We start from the raw sequence: 23,276 nt of genomic DNA, 5'->3' as shown, positions 1-23,276 counted from the left end.
TTAGTGAAACTGCAGCTCCGGTATCGAGCTGGAATGGGATCACGTTGCCATTAATGTCCAAGTCTACAAAAAGTTTATTGTCCTGCTGACGACAAGAGCGACTGTCTCGTGCAACGTGAACAGACACTGGTACAGAATCACTCGCGACTTGACGTGATTTCTGTCGATGTTGACGCACACTTTTTGTGGGACGAACACAGTCACTGTTAGAAGGAGCGGCAGTGGGCGGAGTGGAATTAACTACATGAATGTCCATGGGCGAAGGTTCACGAGCCTGAGGATTCTTGGTTTGAGTCCAGCGCGAAGCAAAGGGCCTGGAATGGTTTTTAGTGTCTGATCTGAGCTTTTCCTGGCAAACACTCTGAACATGTCCTTTTTTATTACAGAAAAAGCAAATAGCTTGGCGTGACGGGCAATTCTCACGCGAATGTCTAGTAGCACACCGCAGGCATGATTTCACTGCATTTGCATGCTTGCGCAGCACACGTGGCTGCGCGGACGTGCGCGAGGGCTGTTTACAGTTCCGTGCAGCTCGCCCGGCGGTCCAGTTAATGTGACACACAGCTGGCGAAGTTTCAAATGATTCCTGAGCAAAGTCAAGTGTGTCTTGCCTATCCAATATGTCTATCACTTGTTGAAGGGAGGGATTGACTAGTTTCAAAATTTGCTCCCGTATACGAACATCAGAAACGTTCTGTGCAATTGCATCACGCACCATAGTATCTGAATAAGGGATTCCACATTCACACTCAAAAGCACAATCCCTTGTAAGGCCTTGAAAAGTTGCAACCCACTCCCTATTGGTTTGACCGGCCGTACGTTTCGTACGAAAAAGCGTATACCTTTTTGCAACTACATTGATGGATTCCTTGAAATATGCATCTAATGCTGACAAAATTTCTTCGAAGGACAGAGTTGCTACGTCGCGTCGGGGAAATAATTTCACTATCACACGGTACGTCTGCACTCCTACACACGACAATAAGTGAGGCTGCCGCTCGTTACCTTGAATTCTGTAGGCGGCGAGATGAAATCCGCTTTCCATTGCCGCATCGAATTGACGAAAAGGTGGTGCAACTGCGTGGTGTGGATGCGGTAGCTGTGAAGCGGCGGCCGCCGCATCGGTTTGCATCGCACGTTGACCCTGGACGAGCTGTCCAAGGGCATCCAATAACGCCTGCGTCTGCTGATTCTGCAAGCGATAAAATTCGGACAGTACATCTGGAGACTGTGGCGAAGCCATGACACAAGTAAATTAGAGCAATACGACCATCCCATCCTCGTCGCCAAAAATGTTGTGGACTGGCAACAGGCTGGCGTGAGGTCTGGAACAGTTAAAGGAGTTGAGTCTACTAATTAAAGTACGTAGTTGCTTGAATACTTAACTTTAGTCCACAATTGGTGAACATTGGTCTTGTTACTGTACATGCTTCATTAGATACATAGCAAAGGATAAATGGCGCCTTGCTAGGTCGTAGCAAATGACGTAGCTGAAGGCTATGCTAACTATCGTCTCGGCAATTGAGAGCGTAATTCTCAGTGAACCTTTCCTAGCAAAGTCGGCTGTACAACTGGGGCGAGTGCTAGTAAGTCTCTCTAGATCTGCCGTGTGGCGGCTCTCGGTCTGCAATCACTGATAGTGGCGACACGCGGCTCCGACGTATACTAGCGGACAGCGGCCGATTTAGAAGCTACCACCTAGCAAGTGTGGTGTCTGGCGGTGACACCACAGGTGTCATAAGTCATGCTTGGGTAGCTCAGATGGTAGAGCACTTGCCCACGAAAAGCTATGGTCCCGAGTTCGAGTCTCAGTCCAGTACACAGTTTTAATCTGCGAGGAAGTTTCATTTCCTTCTGATATTCAAGGGCACTTTGAACTTCAGAAACTGCATCACTGAAAGGCAAACACTCATTTCATTACTATTGTTAAAAACAGTATTAACAAGCTTCTGTGAACCCTCCTCATTACTACCACGACCTTTTCTCTTCGCCACCTTGATTGTTTGCTAAGATCACTTACCACGTGACACACTTGCCCTACGTTTCAGTTTACAAAACATTTAAGAACCACCTATTACCTAGAAATTGAACTACAAGTATGATTTGATAAGTCTTGTTTTGTGAAGAACTCATCTTACTTCTCGACATCGTCTGTTTTGAGGAATATTCACTAGGTTCAGCGATCCTCCAGCTTTTTCGTCCCGTCGGAAAAATAGATTCTGTCACACTGTGCAAAGTTCTCGATGACTACAACTATCACTTCCTCTTTTTATGAAAATTTCTTCCCAGCAAGCCAAAGTTTCAAATCAGGCAACAGGAAGAAGTTACTTGGGGCTAAGTCTGTTGCGTAGGATGGATGATGAACCAATTCAAAGCCCAGTTCATGCACTTTCGCCATTGTCATCGTAAACAAAGAGTATTTCATCTCAGATTCGAGAGGAGCAAAAACCTAGCTGACAAACGAAAACTGAACGAAGCGAAAGTGACCTGCAGAGCACTGATGACTGGTGCAGGCTCTGGCAGTTGACCCTGAAAGTAAATAATTGTAACATATTGCGTACACATAGGAAAAGAAATTCACTACTGTACAGCTACACTACTGACGACTAACAGCTGGAGACAGCGTCTACCGTAAAATATCTAGGCGTAACTATCCAGAGCGAACTTAAGTGGAATGACCAGATAGAACACATAGTTGGAAAAGCAGACACAAGACTCAGATCAATCGGAAGAATCTTAAGGAAATGTAAGTCATCCACGAAAGAAGTGGCTTATAAGGCGCTTTTTCGCCCGATCTTTGAGTATTGTTCATCTATCTGGATCCCTATCAGGTAGGACTGATAGATACAACGAAGAGAGGCGCGTTTCGTCACGGTATCGTTTAGCTGGCGAGAGAGCGTTACGGAGATGCTAAACAAACTCCACTGGCAGACGTTACAAGAGAGGCGTTGTGCATCACAGAGAGCTTTACTATTGGAATTTCGGGTCAGCACTTCTCAGGAGGAGTCAGACAACATACATGCATCTCGCTTCTTGACCACAAGGACAAAATTCGAGAAATTAGACCCAATACAGAGGCTTACCGACTATCATTTTCCCCACACAGCATTCGCGAGTGGAACAGGGTTGGAGGGATCAGATAGTGGTACCGAAAGCACCCACCGCCACACACCATTAGGTGGCTTGCGGAGTATGATGTAGATGCAGATGTCATCGCTGATGTGTGGGATGCTGCATTATCCTTTGAAAGAGCACCTGTTTGCGTGCCAGCTGTTGTCTTTTATCATCAAATGTAAGTTTCAAACAATCCGACAATGAAACGTAATAGGGTCCACTTATGGTTCTGCCTTCTTCCAGATAGTCTATGAAGATTATTCCTTGAGAATCCCAAAAAACAGTGGCCATCACCTTACCAGCTGACAAGATGCTCTTTCCTTCTTTGGTGCACTTTGAAACGTCCCCTTAGAACAATTAAACTGACACACAATACAGGACTATTACAAATGATTTAAGCGATTTCATAAATTCACTGTAGCTCCATTCATTGACACATGGTCACGACACACTACAGATACGTAGAAAAACTCATAAAGTTTTGTTCAGCTGAAGCCGCACTTCAGGTTTCTGCCGCCAGAGCGCTCGAGAGCGCAGTGAGACAAATTGGCGACAGGAGCCGAGAAAGCATATGTCGTGCCTGAAATGCACTCACATCAGTCAGTCATAACATTGCAACGACACTTCAGGACGAAGTTCAACAAAGATCCACCAGCTGCTAACTCCATTCGGTGATGGTATGCCCAGTTTAAAGCTTCTGGATGCCTCTGTAAGGGGCAATCAACGGGTCGGCCTGCAGTGAGCGAAGAAACTGTTGAACGCGTGCGGGCAAGTTTCACGCGTAGCCCGCGGAAGTCGACGAATAAAGCAAGCAGGGACCCATACGTACCACAGAAGACGGTTTGGAAAATCTTACGGAAAAGGCTAAAGCAGAAGCCTTACCTTGGCTGGGTGTTGTGTGCTGTCCTTAGGTTAGTTAGGTTTAAGTAGCTCTAAGTTCTAGGGGACTCATGATCACAGCAGTTGAGTCCCATAGTGCTCAGAGCCATTTGAACCATTTGAAGCTTTACCGTTTACAATTGCTACAAGCCCTGACACCCGATGACAAAGTCAAACGCTTTGAATTTTCGGCGCGGTTGCAACAGGTCATGGAAGAGGATGCGTTCAGTGCGAAACTTGTTTTCAGTGATGAAGCAACATTTTTTCTTAATGGTGAAGTGAACAGACACAATGTGCGAATCTGGGCGGTAGAGAATCCTCACACATTCGTGCAGGAAATTCGCAGTTCACCCAAAGTTAACGTGTTTTGTGCAATCTCACGGTTTAAAGTTTACGGCCCCTTTTTCTTCTGCGAAAAAAACGTCACAGGGCACGTGTATCGGGACATGCTGGAAAATTGGCTCATGCCACAACTGGAGACAGACAGCGCCGACTTCATCTTTCAACAGGATGGTGCTCCACCGCACTTCCATCATGATGTTCGGCATTTCTTAAACAGGAGATTGGAAAACCGATGGATCGGTCGTGGTGGAGATCATGATCAGCAATTCATGTCATGGCCTCCGCGCTCTCCCGACTTAACCCCATGCGATTTCTTTCTGTGGGGTTATGTGAAAGATTCAGTGTTTAAACCTCCTCTACCAAGAAACGTGTCAGAACAGCGAGATCGCATCAACGATGTTTTCGAAGTCATTGATGGGGACATGCTGCGCCGATTGTGGGAAGAACTTGATTATCGGCTTGATGTCTGCCGAATCACTAAAGGGGCACATATCGATCATTTGTGAACGCCTAAAAAAACTTTTTGAGTTTTTGTATGTGTGTGCAAAGCATTGTGAAAATATCTCAAATAATAAAGTTATTGTAGAGCTGTGAAATCGCTTCAATCATTTGTAATATCCCTGTATTTTTAGCGCAACGCAATCTGTTGTTGTTGTTGTGGTCTTCAGTCCTGAGACTGGTTTGATGCAGCTCTCCATGCTACGCTATCCTGTGCAAGCTTCTTCATCTCCCAGTACCTACTGCAATCTACATCATTCTGAATCTGCTTAGTGTATTCATCTCGTGGTCTCCCTCTACGATTTTTACCCTCCACGCTGCCCTCCAATACTAAATTGGTGATCCCTTGATGCCTCAGAACATGTCCTACCAACCGATCCCGCCTTCTGGTCAAGTTGTGCCACAAACTTCTCTTCTCCCCAATCCTATTCAATACTTCCTCATTAGTTATGTGGTCTACCCATCTAATCTTCATCATTCTTCTGTAGCACCACATTTCGAATGCTTCTATTCTCTTCTTGTCCAAACTATTTATCGTCCATGTATCACTTCCATACATGGCTACACTCCATACAAATGCTTTCAGAAATGACTTCCTGACACTTAAATCTATACTCGATGTTAACAAATTTTTCTTCTTCAGAAATGCTTTCCTTGCCATTGCCAGTGTACATTTTATATCCTCTCTACTTTGACCATCATCAGTTATTTTGCTCCCCAAATAGCAAAACTCCTTTACTACTTTAAGTGTCTCATTTCCTAATCTAATTCCCTCAGCATCACCCGACTTAATTCGACTACATTCCATTATCTTCGTTTTGCTTTTGTTGATGTTCATCTTATATCCTCCTTTCAAGACACTGTCCATTCCATTCAACTGCTCTTCCAAGTCCTTTGCTGTCTCTGACAGAATTACAATGTCATCAGCGAACCTCAAAGTTTTTATTTCTTCTCCATGGATTTTAATACCTACTCCGAATTTTTCTTTTGTTTCCTTTACTGCTTGCTCAATATACAGATTGAACAACATCGGGGAGAGGCTACAACCCTGTCTTACTCCCTTCCCAACCACTGCTTCCCTTTCATACCCCTCGACTCTTATAACTGCCATCTGGTTTCTGTACAAATTGTAAATAGCCTTTCGCTCCCTGTATTTTACCCCTGCCACCTTTAGAATTTGAAAGAGAGTATTCCAGTAAACATTGTCAAAAGCTTTCTCTAAGTCTACAAATGCTAGAAACGTAGGTTTGCCTTTCCTTAATCTTTCTTCTAAAATACGTCGTAAGGTCAGTATTGCCTCACGTCTTCCAGTGTTTCTACGGAATCCAAAATGATCTTCCCCGAGGTTGGCTTCTACTAGTTTTTCCATTCGTCTGTAAAGAATTCGTGTTAGTATTTTGCAGCTGTGACTTATTAAACTGATAGTTCGGTAATTTTCACATCTGTCAACACCTGCTTTCTTTGGGATTGGAATTATTATATTCTTCTTGAAATCTGAGGGTATTTCGCCTGTTTCATACATCTTGCTCACCAGATGGTAGAGTTTTGTCAGGACTGGCTCTCCCAAGGCCGTCAGTAGTTCCAATGGAATGTTGTCTACTCCCAGGGCCTTGTTTCGACTCAGGTCTTTCAGTGATCTATCAAACTCTTCACGTTGTATCGTATCTCCCATTTCATCTTCATCTACATCCTCTTCTATTTCCATAATATTGTCCTCAAGCACATCGCCCTTGTATAGACCCTCTATATACTCCTTCCACCTTTCTGCTTTCCCTTCTTTGCTTAGAACTGGGTTTCCATCTGAGCTCTTGATATTCATACAAGTCGTTCTCTTATCTCCAAAGGTCTCTTTAATTTTCCTGTAGGCAGTATCTATCTTACCCCTAGTGAGATAAGCCTCTACATCCTTACATTTGTCCTCTAGCCATCCCTGCTTAGCCATTTTGCACTTCCTTTCTATCTCATTTTTGAGACGTTTGTATTCCTTTTTGCCTGCTTCATTTACTGCATTTATATATTTTCTCCTTTCATCAATTAAATTCAATATTTCTTCTGTTACCCAAGGATTTCTACTAACCCTCGTCTTTTTACCTACTTGATCCTCTGCTGCCTTCACTACTTCATCCCTCAAAGCTACCCATTCTTCTTCTACTGTATTTCTTTCCCCCATTCCTGTCAATTGCTCCCTTATGCTCTCCCTGAAACTCTGTACAACCTCTGGTTCTTTCAGTTTTTCCAGTTCCCATCTCCTTAAATTCCCACCTTTTTGCAGTTTCTTCAGTTTTAATCTACAGGTCATAACCAATAGATTGTGGTCAGAGTCCACATCTGCCTCTGGAAATGTCTTACAATTTAAAACCTGGTTCCTAAATCTCTGTCTTACCATTATATAATCTATCTGATACCTTTTAGTATCTCCAGGGTTCTTCCATGTATACAACCTTCTTTCATGATTCTTAAACCAAGTGTTAGCTATGATTATGTTGTGCTCTGTGCAAAATTCTACCAGGCGGCTTCCTCTTTCATTTCTTAACCCCAATCCATATTCACCGACTATGTTTCCCTCTCTCCCTTTTCCTACACTCGAATTCCAGTCACCCATGACTATTAAATTTTCGTCTCCCTTCACTATATGAATAGTTTCTTTTATTTCATCATACATTTCTTCAATTTTTTCGTTATCTGCAGAGCTAGTTGGCATATAAACTTGTACTACTGTAGTAGGTGTGGGCTTCGTATCTATCTTGGCCACAATAACGCGTTCACTGTGCTGTTTGTAGTAGCTTACCCGCATTCCTATTTTCCTATTCATTATTAAACCTACTCCTGCATTACCCCTATTTGATTTTGTGTTTATAACCCTGTAGTCACCTGACCAGAAGTCTTGTTCCTCCTGCCACCGAACTTCACTAATTCCCACTATATCTAAATTCAACCTATCCATTTCCCTTTTTAAATTTTCTAACCTACCTGCCCGATTAAGGGATCTGACATTCCATTCTCCGATCCATAGAACGCCAGTTTTCTTTCTCCTGCTAACGACATCCTCTTGAGTAGTCCCCGCCCAGAGATGCGAATGGGGGACTATTTTACCTCCTGAATATTTTACCCAAGAGGACGCCATCATCATTTAACCATACAGTAAAGCTGCATGCCCTCGGGAAAAATCACGGCTGTAGTTTCCTCTTGCTTTCAGCCGTTCGCAGTACCAGCACAGCAAGGCCGTTTTGGTTATTGTTACAAGGCCAGATCAGTCAATCATCCAGACTGTTGCCCTTGCAACTACTGAAAAGGCTGCTGCCCCTCTTCAGGAACCACACGTTTGTCTGGCCTCTCAACAGATACCCCTCCATTGTGGTTGCACCTACGGTATGGCTATCTGTATCGCTGAGGCACACAAGCCTCCCCACCAACAGCAAGGTCCATGGTTCATGGACCATATACCTTTCACAAATCACTTACCTCAATAAAAATCTTTGTTACTCGAACTACTGCAATACAGCGAGCGCCACTACTGCCAGCTAAATAAAAAATTCAAACTACTGAAGGCACTAACTACTGATAGGCATAGTTAGCAAATGAAAGATTTTGATAGAGAACAAACAATGTATTTACCTTAATAGTGTTCAAAAGTCGTAATATATACAGCAGTTCATGACATCCAGTCTTACAAATTTCAAAACTCCGCCATTTCTCTCCCCACATCCACCACTGCTGGCGGCTCACCTCCAACTGCGCAACGCTACGCGCTGTTCACTTCCAGCTGCCGCTGCCCAACACTACAATGGCAGACAACAATGCAAACTAGCACACAGCACAGCCAGTGATTTTCATACAGAGCGCTACGTAACGTTGCCAATAAGAAAACATAAACAGCCTACTTACAACTTTGACCATTCTATGTCCATTGTTCTGACCCTGGTGAATAACGATGTATCCAGATTTCCTCAATAGTCACAAATCGGTGCAAAAAGCTTTGCGGATTGCGATCCATAACTCTACCCTATTATATTTCTTTGTTGGATCGTGTGAAACTTGCATTGGCTGAAAAAATACAACAGCTGGCACGCAAAAAAGTGTTCTTTCAAAAGATAATTCACTACTCCACACATCATTGTGTTGCAATGTTGTACCTTGGTCGACTGTTGGCAATCGCGCCGCCTACCTTGCACACAGATTCTGCAGAACCAGTTCTGTGTGGGCGATATTAAGCGTTCGCTCACTTGAGGTGCCTACAGCCTCAGCAATCTTAAGTATTTTTATTTATTGATCTTGCATTACCATATAAATTCGTTAATCCAAAAGTTAATGGTCTTCAATGATGGTGCAGAGTCTGTGTGATCTTCATCCAATTCTGTTTTGATTTGCCCAACCTTTCAATAGGAAATGCTTAATAACATCCCGAAACTCCGTATTCTCCATTTCCAAACGCAGTCGACACACTGACCAATGTAGATGGCTGTCAAGAATGAACTGTACGGTATACATTGTTGAAATTCGTTACACGACCCTCAGAATAGTCAAGTTTACCAACCGCGAAGGTACAACAAAAATGTTCCATTCTTTCATAGAAATTTACCAGACTTACCAAATCACACTTATAGTGACGCGCGATATTTGCGAGCTGAGCGCTTCATACGATTTTAAATGCTCTCGCAACTTCGTGTGGCTGGCCGCTGTGACCGAGCGTTTCAATGCGCTTCAGTCCGGAACCGCACTGCTGCTACAGTCGCAGGTTCGAATCCTGCCTCGGGCATGGATGTATGTGATGTCCTTAGGTTAGTCAGGTTTAAGTAGTTCTAAGTCTAGGGGACTGATGACCTCAGATTTTAAGTCCCATAGTGCTTAGAGCCATTTGAACCATTTTGAACGGCCTTTATGTGACTACAGCTCGTCATTTGATGCGATTAAGTAGTCGAGACAAAGGTTAATTTCTCTGTCATCGATGTAGACATTTCATAATCTTCTGACTGATGAGAAACGGATCATACTATTGTTAAGTGGCCCAAAGCAATCATCACTAAATACTGCAGGCGACGATAAGACTGAAATCGGCTTTTTGCAGGTACTCTGGTGCCGACAGCGACGCTGATCGTGGTCTCGCAGGTGGGCTGCAACGCGCCTGTGATCGTGGCTGTGCTGGCGATCAACGGCTTCCTCATGTCCACCAACTGCTCGGGGCCCTACATGAACATGCATGTCATCGCACCCAACTACTCCGGGACGGTTGTCGGCATTGTCAACACATTCGCCAACCTGACGGGGATCGTCGTCCCGTATATTGTCGGCGCCTTCACCAGCGCCAATGTACGTCATCATTTCTCTAGTTATGTAACTAACATGTAGTCTAAGTAAACACACACGCACATACACAGGTACAGGCTGACAATTATTGAACTATACAAAAAAAAACTAAATTATTTACAAACTACGACGTGCACACACTTTATTCGACATGTAAATATCGCTAGAGATATTCGGGTTTAGGTTATGACATATTCGATATGTCTGCCATCATTGGTTATGATGTGGCACAGGCAAATAGTGAAATACTGCATGACCCGCTGACGTGTCGGAACATCGATGCTGTCGATGACCTGAATAGGTGTTTTCAGATCAGCAGTGGTTTTAGGGTTATTGCTGTACACCTTGTCTTTAATACATCCCTACAGAAAGGAGTCGCATGTGTTCAGATGCGAAGAATGTGGCGACCAATCGAGGCCCGTGCCAGTTGCTTCTGGATACCATAGAGCCAGAATGAGGTTCCCAAAGTGCTCTTCTAGGACACCAAACGCTCTCCTGCTTTGATGGGGTCGAGCTCCGTCTTGCAAGAAACCACATCTTGTCGAAATCAGGGTAACTTTGGATAATGGGGATGAAATCATCTTTCAAAACCTTCACATACTGTTCAGTAGTCACAGTGCCATCAAGAAATATCGCACCGATTGTTCTGTGACTGGACATTGCACACCACACAGTCACCTGTTGAGGGTGAAGAGACTTCTTGATCGCGAAATGAGAATTCTGTCTCTCTAATGCGCCAATTTTGTTTATTTATGAATCTATCCAAAACGAAAGTGGCTTCGTCGCCAAACCAAACCATACTAATTCCCATCACGCCCCACGACCAACCGTGCAGTTTAAACGTTCTAATACAAACCGTTCCGAAATTATGACGATTTTATTTCATATAGTTCAATAACTGTCACCCAGTACATACGCACGCATGCATACGGAACACGTGCAGGCAAAGATATCTTTTTTTCAGGCGATTACCACTTGAGCTCGTTAACTGGCTCCTTAAATCGATGTAACGAACAGTTAAAAAGAAAGAAAGTAAACTCATTGTTATTTCAAAAATAAACGCCACAACTGTTAATACATTTATCCCACTGTGATACAAGACGGTCAATCATGACAGAAAAATGTTTGCGGTTGCCTGCGGAACCATGATCGTACCCATGTGTGCACGTCTTCGCACGAAACAAATCGACAGCAACGAATATCTTTCTTCAGGGCACCAAAAACGTGGAAATCGCATGGAGAGAGATCGTGACTGTGTGGAGGGCTTCCCAGCGAAACTTCTGCGGCGTCGTCGAAACAACCTTGGCAGGAGAGCATTACCCAGCAACAAAATGCCGTCCGTCAACATTTCTGGGCGTTTGGACTCGACGGCGCGCTTCAGTTTTTGCAAGGTGGCCATGTACCGCTGGGCACATCAACAGACAGCATCATTCTGTTGTAGGATAATGCCCGAACACATGGTGTCGTGGATGTTTCGACTTCGCTGTGGAAGTTTCTGTGGGAAGGCCTTACACATCCTCCATACAGTCCCGATCTTTCCCATGCGATTTCCATATTTTTGGAGCCCTGAAGAAAGACATTTGTGGGCGTCAATTTACTTTGGACGAAGGGCACCACGCCTGTGTAACAATCATGGTGTGGCAGGCTACGACAGACATTTTTACATGAAGCCATTTATCACCTTTTCTCACAATGGGATAAATGTACAGGGTGACAATTAATGAACTATATGAAATAAAATCGTCATAACTTCTGAACGGTTTGCGTTAGGACGTTCAAGCTGCACGGTTGGCCGCGGGGCGTGATGGGAATTAGTATGCGCTGTAAGGTTTGGTTAAGTGACGAAGACCTCTTTCTTTTGGATGGGTTCGTCAATAAGAAAACTAGCGCCTTTGGGGGACTGAGAATCAACATTTCGCGATCGAGAAGTCTTTACACTCTCAACAGGTGACTGTGTGGAGTGCAATGTCCAGTCACAGAACGATTGGTGCTATATTCTTTGATGGCACGGTGACTACCGAACGGTGCAGGAAGATGATTCCATCCCCATTACCCAAATTGACCCTAGTTTCGACAAGATGTGGTTCATGCAAGACGGAACTCAACCCCATCGAAGCAGGAGAGTGTTTGATGTCCTGGAGTAGCACTTTGGGGACCGCGTTCTGGCTCTAGGGTACCCAGAGGCCACTGGTATGGTCCTGGATTGGCCACCACTTTCTCCAGATCTGCGCACATACGACTCCTTTTGTGGGGCTGTATTAAAGACAAGGTGTACAACAATAACCCCAAATCCATTGCTGAGCTGAAATCAGCCATTCAGGACGTAAACGACAGCATCGATGTTCCGACACTTCAGCGGGTCATGCAGAACTCCACTACTCTTCTGCACCACATCAATGCTAATGATGGCAGGCATATCTAACATGTTATAATCTAAATCTGAATGTCGGCAGTGACTTTTACATGTTGAATAAGGTGTGTACACACCTTAGTTTGTAACTAATTTACATTTTTTTTCATGTACTTCAGTAATTGTCATCCTGTATTAGCAGTTACGGCGATTACTTCTGAAATAATGAACAGTTTACTTACATTTTTTTCTACCTGTCTCGTTTTCATTTGCCGCCCCTTATAATTCTGCTACCTGCCTTATAGTATACAGTATTTCTTGACAGCCCGCCAGTTGGCCGTGCGGCCTAACGCACGCCTTTCCGGGCAGGAAAGAGCGCGTGGTCCCCGGCACGAATCCGCCCGGCAGATTTGTGTCGAGATCCGGTGCACCGGCCAGTCTGGATGGTTTTTAGGCGGTTTTCCATCTGCCTCGGCGAATGCGGGCTGTTTCCCCTTATTCCACCTCAGTTACACTATGTCGGCGATTGCTGCGCAAACAAGTTCTCCACATACGCATACACCACCATTACTCTACCATGCAAACATAGGGGTTACGCTCATCTGATGTGAGACATTCCTTGGGGGGTCTTGCGGGGGCCGAACCGCACAACCGCACAATAACTCTGGGTTCGGTGTGTGGCGGGAAAGGAGTGAAGTGGAACTCCGGTAGTCGTCGTGGGGTTGTGGACCACTGCGGCTGCGGCGGGGATGGAGCCTCTCCATCGTTTCTGGGTCCCTGGTTAACATACAATACAATACAAATGCTTGACAGCTGGAGGATGTCCGTACAAGCGCAGATACCAAACTCAAAGTAGCTCAGAAGAAAATTTACTCCAATCCATTAGGGAAGAAGAATTTATCTTTAGGGATACATTTAGATGCTGTAACCTAGAATGCATCTTCAATTTCAAGCTAATCCTAATGGTTAAGTAATACATGAGGGGTGTTAAATAAGTAATGCAACACTATTTTTTCTCAGCTACTTTCGGCTGAAAAAATGCGGAATTTGTTGTGGGACATCGTTCAGTATTCCCACTGCAGCCCCCACGGTTTCATGAAGTTCCGATAGGTGACAGCGCTATACATAGCCTTCAAAACGGCGTCTGTAACGGAGGTGCGTTCCAAGCAGAGAGCTGTCATTGAGTTTCTTTTGGTGGAAATTCAGAGCACCGTAGATATTCATTGGCGCTTGCAGAATGTCTACGGAGACTTGGAAGTGAACAGGAGTACAGTGAGTCATTGGGCGAGGCTTCTGTCATCATCGCAACAAGGTAGCGCAGCTCCCGTCTGCCAGCCGGCCACACAGCTGTGACTCCTGCAATGTCGGAACGTGCGGACACCCTCATTCGAGGTGAGCGACGAATCTCAGTCGAACACCTCGTAGCACAACTGTACATCTCTGTTGGCAGTGCTGACACACCCGTCCGCCAGTTGGGGTGCTTAAGTGTGTGCTAGCCGAGTTCCTCTTGCCTAAGAGAAGACCATGCAGAGCAACAAAGGACCATTTGCGCGGGGTTGATTGAGCGTTATGGTGGAGGTTATTGATGCAGCAAAACATTGGCTCCGACATCGACTGGTAGAGTGGTACCATGTGGGCACACAAACCCACACAAGAAGGTGTATTGAATAGACATTATGTTGAAAAAATAGGGTTTTGTAACCAGAAGAGTGGAGAATAATATGGTATTTTGGAACCATGAATAATACCAACCTGCTATCAGGAAGAAGTGTGTTACTTTACTTACTGAACGCCCTTCGTACTTTGAAAACAATTTTCTGCATAAGCCTGATAAATCTTCAGCTCTCAAAAAAATAAAAAACGAAGAAAGAAAGCAATACATGACTATGATATTACGAGTAAATAGAGCAGTTAACCCCATGTGAAGAACGAAATGAAGTAATCTTTTAAAAAAACTATTGGACCAATAAAAGTCGCAGTTCAATAGGGAGATTTTGCTAAACGGAGACAAACTGCAGGAAACTATCCCTGAGACGATAAGGAGCAAAAATGTTCATATGCACGTCTAGCCGGAAATTTGTTCCACTTTAAGGTGTAGACAAAACATCTTCGAAAGTGATCCCAGTATGAACACCAGGCAGGTGACCCACTGCATGGTGTGAGCCAGACGACCACGTGGAACGTTTTCCAAGACAACTGACACCATTCGTATCACTTGCAGCTCTTATTATCTAAGCAGTTGCCTCTAGGAGGATGGTTTTGTCACTGGTTCGTCCCACAGGCCACCTTGGTAGTGGGGTTCCTGTCACCCATGCTATTAACAGACGAGGCTACGAGAGACAGTTTCGGCTAACCTTCAAAGCTCCCACATGTAGGCTACGGAGAATCCCCGTGGTGTGGAGGTAGCGAACTACGAGGGTTATTCCAAAAGTAAGGTCCGATTGATTGCCAAATTGAAACCACAGTGAACATCAGAAATGTTTTACTTGTAACAATTAGCTACACCTTTCAGCTACTTCTCTACGTAGTCGCCATTCTGACTTAGACTTTTGTCATAGCGTTGTACTAACTTTTCAATAGCCTCATCATAGAAGGCAGCCGCCAGTGCTTTCCGCCAATTCTCCACGCTGGCCTACACCTCGTTGTCTGTGTCAAAATGTTGTCTTCAAAGACAGCGGTTCATGTGACCAGAGATGAAACTCAGGGGGAGACAATTGCGGACTGTATTGTGGGTAATCTAACATTTCCATTTGAAAACGATGCAGGAGCATCTTCATTGCCCCTGCAGAATGCGGCTGAGAATTGTCGTGAAGACGAAACAGCACGACAGTTATGTAATGTTGGCTGCATAGCTTCAGGCGAAATTTCTCACCAGGCCCTCGTACTTGGCGGCAGACACTATTTTCTAGACATCTTTACGCACTCACTGCGAGCTCAGAAATGAGAAGAGCGACGTGATGCTAACTGGGGTTATACTAGAGACACTACCCAACACATCTGTGCAAAGCTTTATCGGATTTTCATAGTCGTTTCCATTTCGCGACCGATCGGACCTTACTTTTGGAATAACCCTCGTATCAGTATCATCTCATTCTCAGTATTTGAAGGGGACTGTCGGCAACCTACTTCTAGAGCAAGTCATCCTTCCACAACGCCTAACAGGCAAGGCATATCTGCGCTTCCTGTGGGTAGCCTTGCATGCCCTGCTGGAAGACCTGCCTTTAGTAATACGAACGGTAATGTGTCTATTGCCTGCCCGGTTAGCCGAGAGGTCTAACGCATGGCTTTCCGGAGTGGGAAGGAGCGCCTGATCCCCGGCACGAATCCGCCCGGCAGACTTGGGTCGAGCTCCGGTGAGCCGGCCAGTCTGTGGATGGTTTTTAGGCGGTTTTCCATCTGCCTTGGCGAATGCGAACTGGTTCCCCTTATTCCGCCTCAACTACACTATGTCCACGATTTCTGCGCAAACAAGTTCTCCACGTACACGTACACCACTATTGGTTCAAATAGTTCAAAATGGCTCTGAGCACTATGCGACTTAATTTCTGAGGTCATCAGTCGCCTAGAACTTGGGACTAATTAAACATGACCAACCCAAGGACATCACACACATCCATGCCCGAGGCAGGATTCGAACCTGCGACCGTAGCGGTCGCTCGGCTCCAGACTGCAGCGCCTAGAACCGAATGGCCACTCCGCCTGGCACACCACTATTACTCTACCACAGAAACATAGGTGTTACACTCGTCTGCGGTGGGGACAGAGCCTCTAAGTCGTTTCTAGGTCCCCGGTTACCATACAACAACATAGAATGTGTCTTTGGATGATGGTGCTCCAACTCACTGCCCAGGTCACTAATAATCCCATACCACATAAGATATTCTTTCTGTCAAATTTTACGTTAATTCTGTATTCACATTTTTAGTGTTGATCCAGTTTATTAATCGCACTTATAGTAAATTCACATCATTTTGTAAAATCTCCATATTTTCAGACCAGTGAGTCTACTTCTTTTCCACCAAGTTTCCAAATACTGTAACTTTCAGCGGCCACAGTTCGTGCATGGTAACAAACTGCAATAACCGCACTGATACGCCACATGAATATTAAACATTGATACAACGTTCATTTTAAGTGGCAAGTACAAAATTTAAATATAATCTACAATATTTCTCTGGTAGAATAACGCATTTGCAGCCATCTTGCTACACCATCAAGTGAGGGCATGGGACGCTGCTGTTGATGATCTGATCTACGGTTGGGACATTGGGGTAAGAGTTCCTGTGGTGCTGTCGGGGAGGAATCTGATTAGTAAACCTTCTCTCCTTTGTTACCAACTTTCCGGAGATCCATATATTTTCTGAAAGCTTATGTCAAAAATAGAAAAACTGTGAAATCATAGGGGCAGGGAGACAAACGTTTAGGAGCTGCAGGAACCACAAACTGTCAGTAAAGTGTTGCAAACATGGAGTCAAAAGCCGTTAAAATGCTCGTTTCACGTGTTTATATGAACTAATAATGTGGTAAGAAGTTGGAGATCTCAACATAAAAGAAGAAACAACTCGCGGAAAAGAAACGATGTACGTTGGGCTGTTGTAAATGTGATTTATTATTTGCTGACTCCAAACAAAATCTATTACAAGAGACAGTCAATGAGCAATTCATCAAATAAACATTGACGCGGGCAGAAAGACAAATCACAACGCGCAAGTTTTACAAAAACGATGGCCCTGCACTTGGCACACCCATCATTTGTCAATGAATGGAGGCAGTAATCCTTTGGCACAATCGCCATTCCAGGTTCGTCTTCCAAGTATCCGCTCTTATAAGAAGCGTACTTAATCAAGTTGTTGAAACGAGGGGCGCCGAAGCTGAACTGATGTAGAGAAAAAGACTGCAGGGCCAGAAAACCATCGCGATGCCAAATGTGTTCCTATGTCTCGATAATGATTGGGTCCTTTATGTAACGAACAAGGGATTTGTACTGTCTGAAAAAATGAATTTGCTGGATCTTTCCCGTATATGCTTCAGGTACGAGTTCTTCGTATGACTTTGCCGTCAGTTACTTCGGAAGCAGACAATGAATGAGCTTTGTTAGAGCATGATGAATGCGCTAAACACAGAATTTTCTTCCTGTCATCGGGCATGTTTGGCCCAAGGTAGGCGCACTCGGCCATAATGCGTCACGTTAAGGCCGTTTCAGGTCTGCTTACGACATGTTCGCTGTTTTTCCAGCACATGATCTTATATTCGGAGGATCTGCCGGCTTTGACTGCGTGAATTTTCCCGCTGGCTCGGATACAAGCACACATGTCAGCAACAGTATCTAGTCTTCCGTTGGAATCACAGGCATAATCACTAAACTGTGTTGTGTTGCAGAGAGTGACCCAACAACAGTGGAAGCAGTTGTTGTTACTGTGGTTTGCAGCATTCGATGACCATGTAACTCTTTGTCAAATCTGCTCTGGTCAGCACTGAAAACTCGTGTCGGTGGAAAGTTTTCTGTAACGATGAGGTTGCGAATCTTAGCAACAAAATCATCGCACGCTTGCGATAAATTTACCTCCTTATCCTGCCGACTGTGTGCGTTATTGCTTTGTCAACAAGGTTATTCCGGTTCTTGAAACGATATACCTAGAAATCAGAAGCTTTAAAATCGACTGTACTTTGTGAATCCATCGCTATCTTAAGTTGCGGGGCCCATAGTCGCAATGTCCGGTCGTGAATAATTGCTCCTTCTCTTTCCTCCTCTTTGAATTTCTGTAGGACAGCCTGGCAGATTTTTTGGATCTATAGAGTATTCATCTTTTCAAATAAACAGACACTGTTTTTGCCTTGTTTCACAAATTTTATTATTAATGTTACTGCACTACCTAGGTTTCGGGTTATAAGGCCATTTTCAAGTACATTACCGATTCCCAGAGATGATAGTGCACAGATAAGCATGATGGTAAGGCAAAGATAGCGTCTCAGCTTCTCAATGTATCGATTCACGGCTTAATGTAAAATTACTTCAATGACCATTTTTCAATAATTACCTATGGAATTACACAGTTCAACAATTACTCTAACGTGATGGGACTAAAGTTATGCATGAGCGAAAAACTTTTTATCTAGTGATGAACTGAAACCCAAAGTTTTACTTCTATCCTGGAGATTTTATATCATCTAAAAGAGGTGAATAATTGAATTGGGTTTACTCGTTTAATAATAGGTGTGGGGATGTACGGATCTGTCTTTCAATTTGTAAAATTTCTAATTGGTTCAATTTAGCCCCCTTTTCCTTTGTCCCTAAGACTTGCACATCTATTATGTACTTGTATTTGTGGGAATTTTTCAGGCAATGATCCGCAAACGCTGAATGAGGCTTCTTCATTCTCCAGCTTCTATGGTGTTCTTTAAGCCTGGTGCAGACTGACTTCCCCGTCTGCCCAATGTAACAACACTTATGCTCATGGCATGTGATTTTATAAACCCAACTTTCTGTGATGGCTGGTTGTTTGTCTTTTGCATTGAACAAGCAACCTCATATTGTCTGAAGGACATAGAAAAACAGTTGATTCAACTAAAATTATTCATTTTTTCTCCAAATTGTACAGAATGTTAATGTTTTTAATTTTCTTGAACTGACTCATTACTGACGCACGCGACAGACGTTTTGTCCGAGGTTCGCCTGTCGTAGTATCTGTAGCCCACTACACTAAGCTGCGCTGCTTGTAAGCAGTCCAGTCCTCTGCTGTCATTTCTGCTGGACCATCATGCTTTTGCCTTTTTGGCGAGGGTATATACTCGGATGCCGATGAACTCGAAGCAGAGGGAGGCAACTGTTACGACGAGGATTGCTATTCATTACCGACCATCATCTCCAAAGGCCATTTCCTCGTCCCATTTTTCTCCATCGCCTCCAGCAAGTCCTAATGTCCCGATCTCTTCCACAATCTCCATACCATTTTCCAGGAGAGTAGTTTGTTTTATCATTTCCGATTCCTGGATGTTCAGAGACCAATTGCTTGTTCCGAATCGTGAGATAAGACAGCCATAACGACTTTCAAATCCATCTGAATATAAGAAGAAGTCATACAGTACGTTAGTACTTGACAGCAACATACGGGAACATACATGAACATACAAGCAATAGAGGCGCCATGATGGGAATACGTCAATCTATACACGCTTTATTAATACTTTGTGGGTCCTATAGCTCCTAAACGCTTGTCCCTTTGGCCCTAAGATCTCACAGTTTTTCTACTTCTAATATAAGCTTTCAGAAAATATATGGGTTTTCGGCTACTCGGTATCAAAGGAGAAAAGGTTCACTTGTGAGAAGTCTATGTATCAGCATTAGTTTCATCCTTTTATTCTCATAGTCACCAATAACAACGCAAACAGAACACTCCAGCATACAAGCAGTCGTCGCAATAATCCACACAGAGCAGGCACACACTTGAGCCACTACACCTGCATCTATATCCATACTCTGCAAACCACCACGAATTGCGTGGAAGGGGGTACGTCCCATTGTACAATTTATTAGGGTTTCTCCCCGTTCCATTCTCGTATGGAGCGCGGAAAGAATGATTGTTTGAATGCCTCTCTGCATGCTGTAATTATTCTAATCTCATATTCACAATCGCTATATGGGCGATACCTAGGGGGTTGTAGCGTATTCCTAGAGACACCATTTAAAAGCAGTTCCTGAAACTTTGTTAGCAGGCTTTCTCTGGGTGGTTTATGTCTGTCTTCAAGAGTCTTCCAGTTCAATTCCTTCAACATTTCTGTGACACTCTCCAAAGGATTAAACAAACCTGTGAGCATTCGTGCTACCCTTCTCTGTATACGTTCAGTATCACCTGTTACTTCTATTTGGTACGGATCCCACGCACTTGAGTAGTATTCTAGATGGGTCGCACTAGTGATTTGTAAGCAAACTCCTTTGTAGACTGATTGCACACACTCAGTATTCTACCAATAAACCGAAGTCTACCACGTTGCTTTACGCATTCCATTTCATATCTCTACAAAGTGTTACACCCAGGTATTTGTACGAGTTGGCCAGTTCCAGCTGTGACTCTTTGGTATTGTAGGCGCAGGATATTACTTTTTTCTCATTTTGTGAAGTGCACAGTTTTACGTTTTTGTACATTTAAAGCAAGTTGCCACCCTGAGGAATAGAGTCTCAGCCATAACATTTCAGTACATCGTGTAGAAGACTTCAAATTTTATAAACCATTCGAGTTTAAATCAATGAACAAGTAGTAAAATTCTGCTGACACTGAAGCTCATCCCAGTCTCGGAAATGCCACAGAAAATCAGATCGCCTATAACTCTTACCAGACCCTTGTTGTGGAACGCCCACAATGCACCATTAGAAAAGACCTGGTATTTTAGTTACTAGATAGTGTGTGTGTGCGCGATATATATATATATATATATATATATATATATATATATATATATATATATATATATATATATATATATTATGTAGAGTGCTGATAGAGTTTTGTTGTGCCCTCAGCAAACACGGGCAGGCTGGAACAACGTGTTCTACGTGACTGTGGCACTGTCAGTGGTGGCATACCTGGTGTATGCTATCTTCACATCAGCGGAGGCTCAACCTTGGAACGATCCTCCCTCAGGTGAGTCTGTTTGCGTTTGTTCCTGTCGCATTTAACTGCACTACAAACAAAAATGAGTATACGTCAATCCAAGGCATCAGCTTATGTCGTTGGAGGCGTTTTACCTTTAACTTTGTTTTCTTGGTACCAAATTGTTCATGCCTCATCGTGACTTAGTCTTTGATCTGAATAGTCAGAAGACATACAGTGTTAAATATCTTATTGCTCTGAAGAGTGGTTTTGGATAGTGTGGCTTACAACTCAGTCCCATCAGAGTACAGTCCTAATTAATACTGGACTTCCTTTGGAATCACTCTTTGAACAGTAAAGAACCAGATATATCAGTACATAGTTTAGCAGTGGTGGAGTACTGATAAAATTCACTCAAGGTTTCAGATGCGTCAAGTGGTGTAAAGATCATGAGCTTTCGACCAAGCTCTCCTTGGCCATTATCAAGTATTGACTACCGTCTGTGACGTCACTGGATCCCAGTTCATCCCATATAAGGAACTGTAACTTTTTGGTCACACCACCACCACACTTGCTTCAACCTTCCAGTAGACAGGTCCCAACCTGCATTTCACTACAAACCGTCATCTTTATTGAATGTGTTTTCAGAAATTTTCATCTCGACTGCTTCGTTTATGATGCTATTTCAGAAACTATTTGTTGTTTTAATAAGAGATATTTCATCAAATGCAGTTCGATATTCCAGAGTATGTTCTGATACTGCTAATTTCTCGGGATACTGTAGGCGTAAACGCCACTCATGTGTTATGTGGCTCTGATCAATACTGTGTATAATCTAACATAAAACTGTCCATACTGCCACAGGATTCTCTATGTTCCTAATATCATGAGGCCTACATCATCTTTCACAGCGCTAGTGAGTTGTCGAAATTTTGCTGAAGGCCTGAATCGATTTTCTGCCTTCTTAGTGAGCCACAGAACGCTAAAAACTTAATCTGCTTCAGGTTCTCCTTGTTGGGTCTTCTGCTTACAAGTCTTCAGTGGAATGATTCGCGAAATATGAACATGAGAGGTGTTTCTACCACTGGTATTCTGAGAAATTAGCATTAGCAGAACATGGTAAGGAAACCGAATTGCGTTCGATGAAACATGTGTTATTAAAAGGACAAGTCGTTTCTGGGACACTATCAAAATGCTGAGAACACTCTGCATTTAAACACAGCTTGGGACTTGACCATCGTAAGGTTAAAGTGAGTGCATGGTTGCATGAAGAAACATTACTCATATGGCACTGGACTGTGCCACAGTGAAGTCACAGGAGGTAGTGCTCCTATAGAAGGATGGCAGCAGCAACCACACGTTAGTCACCAATTGACGATGGCCAAAGAGAACTCGGTCAAAAGCTTGTGGATTTTAAACCACTTGATGCAGCTGGGAGCCAGAGAGAATGTTATCAGTAAACACACAGTTTTGAAAAGATTGCCTTTTGTATAAAATAAGATAGCTGTATCCGTCCAGTGAAGTGGTTTCACACAGGCTGTCATGACCATTGCTTCTTGAGCTTTTGACTGGTTCACTCACCACCAACTAAGCCTTTTGTCCTTGATTCTTGAACTTTTGAATGGTTCACTTGCCACCAGCTAAGTATTGTTCCCCAGGTAGACACATTCATCATTTGTCATATCAGGAAAGAAATATAAATCACAGCTGAACCTGCTAAAGTTGTAAAATAATCAAACATTTTTTGTATGATGTATAGCAGAGTGAATATTCTACAAGTTTTATTTATTTGTACTCAGAGATTCAGAATCATTGAATATATTGCACAAATTCTAATGTAGCCAATTTGACAACTGCAGTTTATTGACAGTGCATACTTAGACAGAAATAGTACATTTGTAATAGTGCATATTCCTCCCTACCTCCAGCACCACACCACTGTATGCTGGCTAAATTTCTATTAACATAATGAGGAGAATAATGAGAGTCTGCTATTACAAATGTTGATTTAGTTTTGATGTATTTTGTGTGCAACACAGTATCCATGTGTTGCCAGTCTGATCCAAAATATTGTTTAAATTTTTCTCTTTCATAATCGATGTCTTGTCATTAGTGTACTACAAAGTAATGTATAAATACTTATTGCAAATGACCTGTATTGAAAAAGTATTTCAATAGATTTAAATTGTAATTTAATTGTG

The 23,276-nt window shown here is 43.4% G+C and overlaps 1 protein-coding gene and 1 pseudogene across 1 annotated transcript in view; both read left to right on the top strand.

Annotated features, from left to right (window-relative positions):
- Nucleotides 1-18,848, top strand: part of LOC126456418 (sialin-like) — a 48,512-nt gene extending 29,664 nt beyond the window's left edge. Inside the window, exons 4-5 of the mRNA XM_050092173.1 lie at nt 9,899-10,140; nt 18,828-18,848. Of these exons, the coding sequence (XP_049948130.1) occupies nt 9,899-10,140; nt 18,828-18,848 (263 nt within the window). The remainder of the gene's footprint in view (nt 1-9,898; nt 10,141-18,827) is intronic.
- The window catches only part of LOC126418685 (sialin-like), a 297,589-nt pseudogene that overhangs the window by 59,078 nt on the left and 215,235 nt on the right, over nt 1-23,276 (top strand).

This window comes from Schistocerca serialis, chromosome 1, assembly GCF_023864345.2.
Source record: "Schistocerca serialis cubense isolate TAMUIC-IGC-003099 chromosome 1, iqSchSeri2.2, whole genome shotgun sequence".
NCBI classification, from domain to species: domain Eukaryota; kingdom Metazoa; phylum Arthropoda; class Insecta; order Orthoptera; family Acrididae; genus Schistocerca; species Schistocerca serialis.
The sequence above is the reverse complement of the archived record's forward strand: the minus strand, read 5'-3'. Positions and strand labels throughout refer to the sequence as shown.